The following is a 15,264-nucleotide window of genomic DNA, read 5'->3' on the forward strand; positions in this document are numbered from 1 at the left end:
ATAACTGCTGGAACAAGAAAATGAAGATTGTTCCCAATAATTGAATACTAACAGTTTTCATTTGCCATTGAGCCACGACCTGTGTCACGTATATCTGCAGGAACAGCAGCCTATGAAGAACTGTGAGAAAGCACTGCCTATATTTACTTTTTATATTATATATTTTTATTATAATTATTAGCAGAACTGAATAGAATAGTACATAGTGCATAATAAAACAATAGGTTTAGGAAAGAAAATGCTGGCTTGAAGTACTTTTATATTTGGTTTCTGACCTCGTTCCTTTGTTCCTTTCTTTCCCCCCCTCCCTTTTCTGTAGGTATGAAACACCCAGCAAGTCCTGGCCACATATTTGGAGATGGAATTATGAATCAATCTGCATTTCTGAGGGGCTTTGAAGATAAAGGACTAAGACACAACAGGGCTGACTGTCAATTAAGTGAAGAGAAAAAGAAGATACTGTTTTCCTTCTGTGATGTGTGCAATATACAGTTGAACTCGGCAGCGCAAGCTCAGGTTCATTACAATGGAAAGTCTCATCTGAAAAGAGTAAAACAGCTGAATAATGGGAAGCTACCTGCAAACACGAACACAGGCAATTTGTTTGCAGGTGCCAGCACAGGTACATTTTTTTATTATATGAGAGAGAGAGAGAGAGAGAGAGAGAGAGAGAGAGATCTTAAGTTTGATCTAAAGTGTCAGAGACATGAAGCCTCCCACCCTTTTGTCTGCTCCCTGTAGTGCCAGTCTTGGAAGAAAGCTTTAATTTATTTCTTCGAGTATTGTACTGTACTCTAGACCGTGGGTAGTCAACCTGGTCCCTACTGCCCACTAGTGGGCATTTCAGGTGGGCGGTAGGGGGTTCATGTTACTGCAGCACTGGTGGGCGGTAAGGAAATTTTACCATCAAGAAAGATGCATTAGTGGGCGGTAGGTATAAAAAGGTTGACTACCCCTTCTCTAGACCAGCGTTTCCCAAACCTGGGTCTCCAGCTGTTTTTGTACTACAGCTTCCATCATTGCTAGCTGGCAAGACCAGTGGTCAGGGATGATGGGAATTGTAGTCCGAAAACAGCTAGAGAGACCCAAGTTTGGGAAACCCTGCTCCAGACCAGGGATGAGGAGCATATGGCCCTCCACATGTTATTAGAGTCCCAGCTCCCATCAGCCCCAGCTAGTGAGAGCCTGTGTGGTGTGAGAGCCAGTGTGGTGTAGTGGTTAAGAGTGGTATACTTGTAATCTGGGGAACTGGGTTTGTGTCTCCGCTCCTCCGCTGCTGGGTGACCTTGGGCTAGTCACACTTCTCTGAAGTCTCTCAGCCCCACTCACCTCACAGAGTGTTTGTTGTGGGGGAGGAAGGGAAAGGAGATGATTAGCCGCTTTGAGACTCCTTTGGGTAGTGAAAAGTGGGATATCAAATCCAAACTCCTCCTCCTCTTCTTCTTCTTCTTCTTCTTCTAGTGTGGCCAATGGCAACAGCTTCTCACTTGGTTCCATTGTGATGTCACAATTCCCACCCAATAAACTACCACCACTCCCGGCAATTCTTCACATACTGAGGGAGCTTCAGATGCAGATGGGCTGGACAGAGTGGGTGGGTGGGTAGCTGTAGCAGCCTGGAACAGCTGCTACCAGCTACCCTGTGCATCTTTGAATCTGAAGATAGAAGGAACATAGCAGTTACAAAGTGTACTGATGCAGGGACCATCCCATCCCTTCCTCAACTTTGCATGGGCTTGTTTGGGCAGGAGTGGAGAACCTGTGTCCCTGCAGTGGGACCCTTAACTTCTATCCTTCCCAGATAGAATGACTAATGGTCAGAGATTACGGGAGTTGTAGTCCAGCAACATCAGGTTCCTCATCCCTGCTTTAGAGGATTCCCCACAAAGAGTTGGGGAACATAATTTCTGAAAACTTCTGACTACATGAGTATCCAAAAGTGCTATATTGATGGTTCAGTTTAGCCACCAAGATGTAATGTAATGTCATGTGGAGTTGTGCTAAGACAGCAGGTGGGGCAATGTTTTATCTCATTTCATTATTTTATTTTATGTTAGTTTTAATACGAGGTAGCATAGCTTACCTTATTAATGAAGAAGTGTGCATGCACACGAAAGCTCATACCAAGAACAAACTTAGTTGGTCTCTAAAGTGCTACTGGAAGGAGTTTTTTTTTAAAACAAAATCTTATTAATACATACATACATACATACATACATTCTTTTATTCGACCGTCAGTCAGAAAAAATCATTTGTACAGAATTAAAAAAACCTCTGAAGGAACTTTGAAGAAAAAAAGGAAAACATAACCCACAATGGAATGGAGCTAAACAGATAGCCCCATATCGATACAATCAATTAAAACATTACGGCGCTTAAAAGCTGAAAAAAGAAATTTAGCCACCTGGGAGGCTGTATTTCTAGTGACATTGTTCAATAAGTATATAACCTGTCTTTCTCTGGATAGAAAGCTAAACTGACGTAAAAGTGGAGCTATAAGGTTTTGCCTGAGTTCTTTATCTTATTAATGTCATTACACTTCAAATCAGCAGAACGGGTAGGGCTCATAATTGACCACATTTCACCTAATTTTCACAAGATTCATTAAGCGAGGGTCAAATTGAAACCGCATGCTTCCTGTAGCTTATCCGTGTGCCTTTAGTGAAACCTGCCTCAACCTTTGAAAGCTAATGTTTTAGAGGGCTAAATTGCACTCTGCCTGATAATACCCAGTGCCCTATGAGATCAAGTAAATGTTACAAGAATAAAATTATTGCTGGTTCATTTTGGGCTGTGATATATATATAGAGAGAGTGTATCTCTTTTCTTCTCATAAAGATGCAAAATATGCTTGGATCCTATTTTCTCTTTAAATAATCCTTTGGAGGTCACCTTTTAAAAAAAGAGTATCCATCATCCTTTCTTATACTAAGACAGATGGGAAAGGGTGTCTGTGTTTAAGAAACACTATCTGGAGGAGACAGAGGTAGCTGCTTTTGAACAGCTTCTGCTGGTGAAGCAAAGTATTAATGCTGTGACAGATTTAAAATCTCAGGAGCGGGGAGCTTATTTTTTTCTTCTTCATAGATGTGAAGCATTTGCCCTTTTACACCTTGGAAGTTTCACTTCTTTTGCAGTTGTTCCATGTAAATACTTCACACTTAAAAAGAAGAAGAATAACCCCCCTCGCTTCTGTACCACCTTTGTTTGGTTTGAATGGAACTATAGAATGATTGGCATTTGCCGTTCACACCTGTGGCACATCAGGCTGTGTTTGGAAGGAATAAACAAACAAGACGAGTAGTTGTAAGCGGCCCCATTTCAAACTTACATGGGGGGGGGCAGCTGTAACACTGGCTCTTCACTAGCTCTAGTTAACAAATTAGTCCCTCCTTCCCAACAGTCCCTCTCACACACTAGAGCAAATTCACCCATTACCTAAAGTTAATGCTGTTTGTTGGCACTGACATAAAACTACTTCATCTTTTTTTCTCCAATGTTTGCATCCCTCCTTGCTATAAAAATGTTCAAGGTGGCAATCGACGCACCAAAGTTCACACACATATACAACTTGGATATGAAAATGGCAGGACTCAAAATGCCATCTTAAAAGGCAAAGCCCCAAAACACCCACTGAAAAAAGATACGGTCTTGGCTCTCCCCGCTGAGCAAAGCGCTGAACAAAGCCCTTTAGAAAGGGCTTTTTTCAGCGCTTGGCTGGCACTGGGCAGAGCGAGGGGCAGGCCAGAGAGAGAGGGGTGTCACCCCTCCTCGCTGGCCCGCCCCTCGTTCTGCCCGCCAAGCCGAGCGCTTAAAAAACCCTTTAGAAAGGACTTTTTTCAGCGCTCGACTTGGTGGGGAGAGCGAGGGGCGGGCCAGAGAGGGAGGGGTCACCCCAAGTGTCACCCCCTAGGGTGGTACCCGGGGTGGACCGCCCCCACCCCCTCACTCCGCCCCTGGCTGGAACTGAGTTCCGGTGAGTTCTGACTGAAAAAGAAGCCCTGGGTCTTGGTTATCTGCTGTCAGGTGAACAGCCCCATGGCCAGACAGACTTCCTTCAACAGAGCATTACAAGTGCCTCAGTGCTGTGACAACTACGAAAACGTCTTGTCACTCATGTCTGCTCTCTATTCTTTGAATGACAGAGGCCATGGAGCAGGGCCTCAGTAGAAAATCTTGGATGACAGGACAATTCATAAGGTAGCTGGTGGTTGTCAAGGTGCACTGGTCCCAAATCATTCAGGTCTTTAAGGCCCCAGAAACAAACTGGTCAGCAGAAAGGCTTTCCTAGCGCATGTGTTATTCCTTTTCAGCATCAGTTGATGACCTTATTTATAATTATTCTTGACCTTCTAATTTTGAGATACAGTGGTACCCCGCTAGACGAATGCTTCGCTAGACGAAAAACTCGCTAGACGAAAGCATTCGTCTAGCGGGAGGCTGCCCCGCTAGACGAAAAAGTCTATGGGGCTGCCTCGCAAGACGAAAAAATTTCGTCTTTTTTTTTTTCGTTTTTGCGGAGCGCGGCTCCCATTGCCGCTCCGCAAGACGAAAACCCCGCTAGACGAAAATTTTCGCGGGACGAATTATTTTCGTCTAGCGGGGCACCACTGTACCATACTTTTCCGTCTATAAGACACCCCCATGTATAAGACGCCCCCTATTTTTAGGGACTCAAATTTAAGAAAAGGAGGGGTGGCACAGAGTTGTTGAGCTTTTTTTTGGGGGGGGGGTGTTTCCAAAAATCGCTCACCCGCACACATTGCAAAGTCTGTCTCATCGTCGGCAGAAGCTGCCAATCGCCCACCCAACTGCCAGAGCGTCAGCCTATCAACACCACCCATCGACGAAGCAACCAATAATGTGCATAATAGCCACTGACAGCCGTGGCAGCAACCAATCAAATGTCTACCCTATGCACTACCCATACAGTAAGACAACCCCCACTTTTTAGCATGGTTTTTAAAGAATAAAACATAGTCTTAAACACGGGAAAGTACGGTTTATTGCTGTGTTTAGGTTTGGGCATAAATTACACCAAATCACTCTCTCTGCCGTTTTTGGTTGGTTTCTATAAAGTGGAACAGAGGAAAGACATCTCTCCTCCTCCTCCTCAAGCAGCAAAGGGCCTTTGTCCATCATGCATCAAACTCAAAGAGTATTAAAGTTGTTGAATATAATATAAAACTGTGCCTCTTGTGCTGTGGAAATGTGTGTGTGAGGGTGAATTTCTGTAGCTCCATATCTTTCGCCCAAAAAAAACTTGCCAGCATTTAAGCCCACTGAAAAACCGGGCTCCCGTTCCTAAAGTTCCTGTGAGGTCATTGTCCAGAGATGGCCTTTTCTAGTGTTTTGCTCAACTCCACGGTGGCGGATTTCAGTATATTAGTACCATTACAACCAGCAATGTGTGCATTCTCACTATATTCCTGCTTTTTATTTGCTAAGGTCACTATGGTCGCAACTTTATTACTTTCGGATTTTGAATATTCTCCAGATACTGTTTTCCTTAACTATTTAAAGAGCACTGAAAAAAACCCAGAAAGCATGGTATGTGTAGGAGGAAATAGGAATGAGGAAAAGTCTTCTTGCAAATGAAGCAGCGGGGAAGAGAATGAAGTCTGAGTACCCCAGGTCACAATGACAATTGTATCAAATGTATAGTGGAAGCATGTTAGTGACTCCCCCCCTCCCTTTTTTTTTTTTTTTTTACTATATACGTACAAACAAATATAATTCATACAAATACCAAAATCACTTTGATAATCTCCAGCAACATAATTGTAAAACGAAAATACTCATTCCTATGACGTTTGTTTTCTTAGCTATCACCTAGCTACTTTCAGTGTACGTTTAAAATGTTTCCACAAGATGGTGCTGTAAGCATTCACAGAATGATGGTTTTTAGTGAGCTGGCTACAGTCACTCCACATGGCATTACCTAGATGATTTAGGGAATATAGCTGTGTTCACACTCTCATTTGCACTCACTGTGTTTCCAGCGCTGAGCTCTCAGTTTGTGTTCATGTAACATTATCCGAAAGGTATACGTTTCCTGTACTTTGTTATAAAATGCTGCTCTTTGTTTCTCAAACCTGTTTCACAGTCCTTTAAACCATACCTAATTTGTCTCTAGCCAAGGGCTGAACACATATGCATAGAGTAAAGATATCCCCACTAGTCAACACCCCCTGGTATGTGCACAAGCGCAAACGAACCTGACACTAATGAAGCTGTGCTGATGTGAACAGCTGTGCGGCACGGGAGAGCTGTAAAACACACCAAAAAGGAACAACTACACTGTTCTCTAAGGTGGTAATGTGAGCACACCATAGGTCTCCCTCCTCCCCCCTTTAGCTGCAACCTGTACGTACTTACCTGGGAGTAAGTACCACTGAATTCAAATGTGAGTTACTTCAGAGTAGATACGAGAGGAGTGCTCTGCCGGTATGTATTTGGACAAAGTAGATTGCAATCATTGCACGTAAGGCCCATTTTGTGAATAAATGTCTCTTATCTCCCTTTAGAGTTCCTATTATTGACACTGCTAGGACTATTCTTCGTGGGTGTATGGCACAGGGGAAGACACACATGTCTTTGGGGTTTTTTTTATTTCCTCAAAAGAATGTTTAAACAGCTGTTTATCAACCAGCGCCAAATTATGTCTTGTTTCATATCTGTGTACTAAAATATGAGACACTGATTGTACAGGAGTACCATAACAGGCTAACATTGCAAGAAGCTGAGGCATCTGTTTGAAAAACACAGGTGTATCATAGAGTATCATTTACAGTAACCAGTCTTTCAGAGGCACGGACTGAAATCAGGTATGCATGTGTACATACATGGAAAAAAGAAAAAAAAGGGGGGTGGAAAACAGAAGGGGAAACAAATACAGATCTCTTTTTTGAGAATTAGAACAATTTTAGCTTAATAAGGCATGGTCTGCGTTGTAGTTTGTCCTCTTATAACTGAATTTAGCTGATTGCAGCTGCAAAGGGATGTTTGGGAAGGCATTTGGGGTTACTCTACATTCTACAAAGTACAGAAAACTGCAGGATTTATATTTTCCTATGAAGTTCTGTCGGTGTAGAGCAGGGGTCAGCAAACTTTTTCAGCAGGGGGCCGGTCCACTGTCCCTCAGACCTTGTGGGGGGGGCAGACTATATTTTGAAGGGGGGGGGGAAATGAACGAATTCCTATGCCCCACAAATAACCCAGAGATGCATTTTAAATAAAAGCACACATTCTACTCATGTAAAAACACGCTGGTTACCAGACCGTCCGCGGGCCAGATTTAGAAGGCGATGGGGCCGCATCCGGCCCCCGGGCCTTAGTTTGGGGACCCCTGGTGTAGAGTGCATGGGCAAATAGTGACAAATGTGTCAAGTTTTGAAACATTTTAAGCAGAGCCATCTGGTTTCACTTGGCAGTACAGCCTCTGTAGAAATGGCACATGTCATTTCTGGGTTTTCCATGGCATGTGAAGTTTTCATCTTCTGCCAGTTTTTGCTGTGTTTGTTTAATTGGGTGGAAGTATTAATCAGAGTAATTTATTAACAACATTGAAAAATGGAAATCTCCATGCAACTGTAATGAAAATATTACTGGCTGAGATGCAGAAAAATCCCATTAGTTCACCCTTTCCCCCATGCTGTTTTTTGTTTTTTTAAAATATGATTCACTATTTATCCTGCCCATGAAGATACATCAGAGGTCAGCTTGGGTTACAGAAAGTTTGTAAAAACATTATCAAGTCAACTTTATGCTTTCCACCCCAAACCATTTTTGCGTTCAACTCAGCTATATTTTAATGTCATCACAGTGATTTTTCCTCTTTAAGGAATGTGAAATACCGGTAGTACCCAAGCCATAATCAGTGCTCTCCAGCAATTTAGAAGTAAATGCTAAAACACTTATTTTATTTCATGTTTTATTTATCAGAATAGCAAATAATTATGCTATGCTAGTGTAGTTATGTGTACCTACAAAATCTGTTTTTGTGATGTTGTTAGATGATTAAAATGATTCATTTACATAATTACCATTTGTAATGAGTTTAAAAGTTTGGTTTTGATCTTTAAACCAGATGCACTACAAAACAGCTTGTAACTATATGCAGTTAATGTGGGTATTTTTTTAAAAAAGAAAGTCTTCCTTTTGCATGTTGCAGTACACATTTTATTCCCATGGAATATATTATAGCTGTCTCTTGATTAGTGAAACCAGTTTCACAGTGATGCTATCACAATAACTATTAGGCTTCCTGAATACTTTTCACATGTAACTTTTTCAGTAAGTGAGATAGGGCTTCTAGCATCTTTTGTAACTTATTGCCAGATCCCAAATTGATAGGAGTAAGTCTCGGGGTGTGAATACTTCTTGCTCATTTTTGTCACAGAAACAGCTGGTTGGTGCTTATTTTCCCCAAACAAATTGTAAGGTAATGGGATGTTGAGGTATAACATCTAAAAGGAAACGTACTTATTTCTGGGAACGTGAGCATCAGTTATTTGTAAGGACCTATGCAGCTGTTCGGGATGCGGGTGGCGCTGTGGGTTAAATAACCCACAGAGCCTAGGGCTTGCCGATCGGAAGGTCGGTGGTTCGAATCCCTGCGACAGGGTGAGCTCCCGTTGCTTGGTCCCTGCTCCTGCCAACCTAGCAGTTCGAAAGCATGCAGTGCAAGTAGATAAACAGGTACCGTTCTGGCAGGAAGGTAAACGCGTTTCCGTTTGTGCTCTGGTTTGCCAGAAGCAGCTTTGTCATGCTGGCCACATGATCCGGAAGCTGTACGCCGGCTCCCTCAGCTAGTAAAGCGAGATGAGCGCCACAACCCCAGAGTCTTCCGCGACTGGACCTAATGGTCAGGGGTCCCTTTACCTTTACCTTTATGCAGCTGTTCAGCAGGTGTGCCTTCTTTGTGTACGCCATGTGTACCCTAATGTTTGCCACAGTGAAGACTGTCAGTTGTAAGGAATAAACCAATAATATCTTTCTACCTGAGAGAGGAACGTGCCTGCTCTTCATACCTCATGATGATCACTGAAAGGTGCTGGGAAAAGGCAGGACCTGCCACACACTCCTCAGCTGCAGAGTGAGTGCTTTCTCATGCCTTTTTGGAACTTGATTGACACATGAACCATTGGCTGAAGTACACATTCAGCCGAGTCTGGCCTCTTCTCCATGTCTGAGGTGAGCTTTTTGCTTTTTTTGTTGTCGTATGTACAATACGTGTTTCCTTTTTGTCAGTTCATCCTTTATCCTTGTTTATCATGCATATATCTTGCCTTTTCTCTTGTGCTGTTTGGTGTGGTCGTCCCCGTCCCCCTTCTCTCAGCCTTGGGGATGGGAGGTACATTTGGGTTCAATGTAGCAAAGGGTACTTTTCCAGTTGGGGCTTTCTGCTTTTAAAAAGCGTTTTGCAGCCAGGAACAGAGTCAGTTGACTTCAGCCAAGTGGTGATGGGCATGAGCTGTAACCACAAGACAAGGATTTGGAATCAAAGAGGCCACAACTTTATTGGATTACAGGTGTCAGTAAGCTTTGGCTAATGCATTGGGTATATATCCAGCATCATCCAGCCTGCCTGCTGGATGATTGTTCATTAGGGTTGATCCTAGGTTAGGGATCACCCTAGGACATAGATGCGACCCACCAGAATCACCACTATAAGTTTAGTAACATGGCCCAACAACCCTGTGTGGGCACCTGGACACAAGCACCTCTCCCCTGGTCCTCCTTAACAGGGTATCCCTTTCCTTGAGGGGGGCGTTGAGACTCCCAACCCCACTGCCTTGACTAAGGATCCATCCCAATGCCTTATCCGCCATTAAGTGGTGAGAATTGCTATGAGGAAGGTGAAAACCCTGAGACAGGCCCAATATGTCTGGAGGGGGAAAAAATCCTGCCTGGCCCTGAAAACAGGGACCAAGATTTAGATAGCAAGATTATGCACATGACCAGCCCACTCCTTTGGGTGAGTCGTAGCGTCCTGCCAAGAGAAGGAGGGTGGGTGGGTGATTCGGCTCTGACAGAGCTGCCAAGAACGTGTGCACTCCTTATTTAAGCCCAGTGAGTGGAGCTGACTGAGGATCTGAATGAGAAGTTCCCAGTCAAGTCTGCTCCTGAAAACTCGGTCCGCAGCCCGCTGAAGCCGCAGGTGGCCCATGTCAATAATCACAGCTGGCGGAAGAGGACATGACATCCTCCACCAGCCATTATAATCCCTCCCCCTGCCCCAGCAGCAAGCTGCGCCATCCTGCAACCACCGCCTCCCTGCAGAGAAGGTAAGCGGACTTAACCTCATGAAAATTCACCAGCATTTTAGTGTTTAGTTACTGTACACATTTTGACATACATTTCTGCCTAATATACACACCTATACACTCTTTGCATTTGTTCCATCTCGTTGATGAGGGGACAGAAAAAGTTTGAGGGAGGTGGAGGATTGATGGATGGAGTGAAGGGACAGAGAGAGATTTTGGCAAATAAATTGCTATTTGTGACTGAAGTTGGTGAGGTTCTTACAGAAACTGAGGAAGAGAAAACAGGCTTTAGCTGAGCATAAAAGGTAGAAAAGAAGCTTCAGGATTGTTGAAAATGGTCAGTAATGGTGCTTGGCCAGATAAAGAGCAGAGTATGAGGCATAGGAGCCAACTCCTTGGGGCTGAGGTCCCTTCGGCCCCACAATAAAACATTTGAGGGGGCCAGCCCCCCCCCCCAGTTGATGAGCATTTCCATTCAAGTGGTGTGCATGGACAACATCATGTAATTGATTATGAAGAATGGGGCTTATCTGGGCCCCCCAATATTTTATTCAAGTTGGCACCCCTGGTATGAGGGGAGCATGAATATAAAGTGAGCCAGTTTTAAAAAAAATGCCTCAAAATGCACATAGTGACCTGAGGACATGAACGGGGACAATGTATGGAAGACGTATGCCGGAACGGGAGTAAGCGCGCCAAATAGCTTGGTAGGACAGTAGAACAAACAAGCTAAGATTTAAGTATAGGGAGGAGTTGGTGTTGAAACAACAGAGTTTGGATGGTGCCCTCTGGATGCTGTTGGATGGATGACCAATTCCCATCTTCCCTGGCCATCAGTGCTGGCTGGAGCTGCAGGTGGGAGTTGTACTCCAACATCATATGGAGGGGACCACATTGGCTACCTTGATCTAAAGCAGCGGTCAGATGTTCCAGGTGACATAAAGGGATGATGACACTTCAAGAGAGTGTTACCAGACTGCAGGTCACAGTAGAGACAAGAAGCAGAGGTGTAAGGGGCAGAGAAGGTACACACTGTGAGTGATAATGAGGTGGTCAGAAAGAGGGTGTTCTCTTAGGGCAGGGAGCCCAGTACATAACAGTTCTTGTAGAACACGAGGTCAAGGGAGTGAATGGGACAGTGAGTGGCTGAGTCTGTCCAAAGTCGCAGGCCTTTGGAGGAGTTTGGTTGGGCAGGGGGAGGTGGAAGGTTGCTTGATCAGTGAAATGTTCATCCAATAATACTGAAGTCATGAAGGGGCAAGGGTCGAGTGTTGTGAAAGAGAAGAAAGGTAAACAAAGGGCCAAGATCAGTTAAGAGTGTAGAAGTAGGTCCAACGAGATGCTATGGCAGCAAAGGGGGAACACAAAGGTACAGAATAAAATTTCAAAGGTAAAAAAACAGTTGGTGGCTGGAACTGATTTGGGAAGATGGCCACCTGCTCCACCATTTTGACTGTCAAGAGTTTGGGGACTAAAAAAAAATAAAAATAGGAGAGATGCCTGAAGAAGAAATCAGCAGTGGGGCTGGGGCTGGTGAGAACAAGTGAGGGAAAAGCAAAAGGGTAGAGATGTAGACATCATAAGGTGTTCAAGTGAAGGAATGGTTGGACACCAAACGAGCACCATATGGTCTAAGGTCCAAACCACATGTTCTGTTTGCTGCATATCTGTATATAAGGAAAAAAATGTTGCCGAAGTGAATTGGGAAGCATTTTTTCCGCAGTGCAAATTACAGGCACAGGCCACCAAATCTGGATCGGGGCCATAGTAGTGGACAAAGGTTAACCGCCCTCAATTCCTCCATGCTAGGGTTCTCATCTGAACTGGGTCCCCGCGTTGCCAGTCTGTGCTGGTTTACAAATGGCTAGCCAGTTTGCAAGGTCAGTAGTCCATAGTTCAGCTCTAAATGTTTACCACATTCATTTCTGTCTTGGGGCGGGGGGAAAGGCTTTATGTTTTTAGCTATTTTAGGATAGCATATAACTGATGTTTCTTGTTTTCTGAACATGTGTTGTTCATTTTCTTAGTAGCAAAAAAAACACACACAAAAAACCCTCAGTCAATATGTCACTGTTTTCATTTTTAAAACCACCTCCAATAATAAACCCCCCTCCCCCATCAGCATATTGGCTCCGGATGTTCCTCTGTCGCTGTGGAAAACCCAGAGCTAATTTTGACACTTGCTCAGTTCGGGAAGATGATTCTTCATTCTGCGTGGCTTGCAGCTATATCTGTAGAGCCATTTCATAATCATCCGTCTTTTGCTTGAATTTGATCACAGCAGCTGATTCCCCTGCATTGGTAATGAAGCCTTAAGGTTGCCTATTCCTCAGCGTAAATCCATCCCAGAGACCTTACTTTGACAGTGGGGTGTGTGTGTGTGTGTGTGTGTGTTTCAGTACGAATGAATGTGTGGAACTGAAATTGCTCTGCTTTCTTTACAAATGACTCAGTGTGCTTGTCCTTCCCTAAAATGCTGCCAGCATGTAAAGGATTTTCAATGAGCAGTGCAAATAAGCCGGCAGCAGAGAAGGTTTGAAGCTGCACTGTGTAACAGTTTACTGTCACACAGATGATCAGGGTTGGAGAGCCAAGCCTCTGTAGTGTTCACTATACCTCTTTCTGCTCACATACTGGAAGTTTTGTGTTTCTAACCTGGTTTCTTTTATGAGCTGGATATTTAGTACTGCCAAAATGTGGAGTGGACTTCCTAGCAGAGGTGAGCAATGAATTTTAATTGTTATTATTATGAGTAAGCATTACAGAATTGCTTTGAGGCACATTCCTATACATTTATCCCATGCTTGGCATCAATTCTGTATGTGTGTGTGTGTGTGTGAAAGTGGAATTCTGTGTTTCATTTGTGCCGGCAGAGACAACACAAAAGGCTAGAAAAATAATGAGAAAATGATGATGGCATTGTAAACGTTAACTCCATAAAATGGATTAAACCTCCTTTCGGTTTCCTGTCATTTTACTTGGAGAAGAGGCTGTTCTAGCTCTTAGTTATTTCAAATATATCAGAATCCATCTATTGGTACAATATGACATGCTGATAATTAATTGATGAGGCTAATCATCAGTGAGATTGTGTACTTGTGATCAAAAATGATCTGCAGGGCACTGAACCCTACTTAGCAGAAAGCGTGGAAGGAATATTATACAGGAGATAAATTACTAACATGACTTGCAACTAATAAAATAGGATAAAAGCAATGGACTGCATACTGGAGTAATGAAAACGGGAGTCTGACTCTGTGAGTATTAAACGGTATGACCTGTCAGTCACAGGACAACCTCCACTAATTCATTTGCAATGACAACTTGTTTTATGAGAGGCATAAAATTACTGTCACTGCCATCTAAGCATGCTTTAATTAAATATGACATTTTAAGTGCTGCACATCTTTCTCTCTTTTTTTTAAGCAGAAATATATTGCTGAAACTAATTTGTGAAGTTCATATCACCCACCCCTTAAGTTTCAAAACATTCTGGCAGAGGATTAAGTTATGTTTACTTGTCTAAAAAGTTCTAGCCAATCACTTCAGTGTGAATATTATTCATTAAACCTTGCTGTGGGCTTGCTTATCTTCCTCGAGGTAGGTGTTGTTTTAGTTATTTGTTTTAGGTCTGGGTAGTAGTGTCCCCAATGAAGAGAAAATTACAAGCTAGCATTATGAAACTGGCATTTCTTTTTACGAAATAACTATTTAAGTAGCTTTGCAGATCTTTCAGTAGAAACTAACCTATCTAATGCTTTCCCCATTAAATTTATTCATGAAGTAGTTGTTTTTATAGCTCCCAACGACTGAGTTACAGATAAGAACATGTTTGTTTGACTGAAGATTTGAGAATTTCCATTTACTGGCAGTACAACGTAAAGCATGGCTAACCAGGAGCAAACCCATTTGTATTAGCCAATCTGTCTTTGCAAGTCCCAGGGCCACTATCTTGCTAGAAGCCACTGTGTGCTTTTGAAAGCATGAAATTAGTTTTATACCGAGCACATGGTTTCTCATTTAGCAGCTCTTTTTATGGAAATGGTCAATTTATGGTTCACTGCCAGGATTTCGGCCTTCTGTCAAAGCTGATAGATTCTGCTAAGGTGTCCATTGGAGATTAAAATAAAAATAAAAATAAAGAAAGCGGAGAAGAGAAAAGTGCTAATTAGAACCAAGAGAATGGACTTGAACCCATCAGTAAAATATACTCAAGCCATTATTTAAGATCACCGGTAGATAGGGTTGTTGTTTTCTTCTGTCATTGCAAGTTCCTGAGTTGGACTTTTTTATGAACAATAATGAAACTAGGAAAGAGGTTTGTCACATGTAAGTGACTTTTAAAGTATATTTTCCAGCTCCTCTGGCAAGCTGCTTTCAACAATTTGGTCAATATTTCAACCAAACTGTGTTAGTTTGTCAAAGGATCAAGTATATATAGAAAAGTGGGAATATAAAAGTTTCTTTGTTTTGTGCAATCCTTCCTATTACTGTTGCAATACTTTAAGGCTGCAAACCTGTACCTACTTACTGAGAGTAAGTCCTGTTGAACTTGAAAGGCCTTATTCTGAGTAGACTTGCATATGATTTTGTTGTAAAGCTGCAATCCCATGCACACTTGCCAGGGAGTAAGCTCCAGTGAATTGCTTCTGAGTATAATTAAGACAGCATCTTAAAAAGCAGAGACATCACCTTGCCGACAAAGGTCCGTATAGCTAAAGCTATGGTTTTCCCAGTAGTGATGTATGGAAGTGAGAGCTGGACCATAAAGAAGACTAATCACCGAAGAATTGATGCTTTTGAATTATGGTGCTGGAGGAGACTCTTGAGAGTCCCATGGACTGCAAAAAGATCAAACTTATCCATCCTTATAGAAATCAGCCCTGAGTGCTCACTGGAAGGGCAGATCCTGAAGTTGAGGCTCCAGTGCTTTGGCCACCTCATGAGAAGAGAAGACTCCCTGGAAAAGACCCTGATGTTGGGAAAGATGGAGGGC

General features: G+C 43.0%; 1 protein-coding gene across 5 annotated transcripts in view; it reads left to right on the forward strand.

The window, feature by feature from the left end:
* The first annotated feature begins 321 nt into the window (after nt 1–321).
* The window catches only part of ZNF385B (zinc finger protein 385B), a 155,615-nt gene continuing 140,672 nt past the window's right edge, over nt 322–15,264 (forward strand). For 3 of the 5 annotated variants that reach the window (XM_033167138.1, XM_033167149.1, XM_033167158.1), the window contains exon 1: nt 322–622. In XM_033167138.1, coding sequence (XP_033023029.1) covers nt 322–622 — 301 coding nt within the window. Of the gene's footprint in view, nt 623–12,672; nt 12,988–13,509; nt 13,526–15,264 lie in introns of those variants that run through there. The other 2 variants (XM_033167166.1, XM_033167191.1) reach the window with 2 other exon arrangements.

The sequence above is a fragment of the Lacerta agilis genome, chromosome 1, assembly GCF_009819535.1.
Source record: "Lacerta agilis isolate rLacAgi1 chromosome 1, rLacAgi1.pri, whole genome shotgun sequence".
Taxonomy (NCBI): domain Eukaryota; kingdom Metazoa; phylum Chordata; class Lepidosauria; order Squamata; family Lacertidae; genus Lacerta; species Lacerta agilis.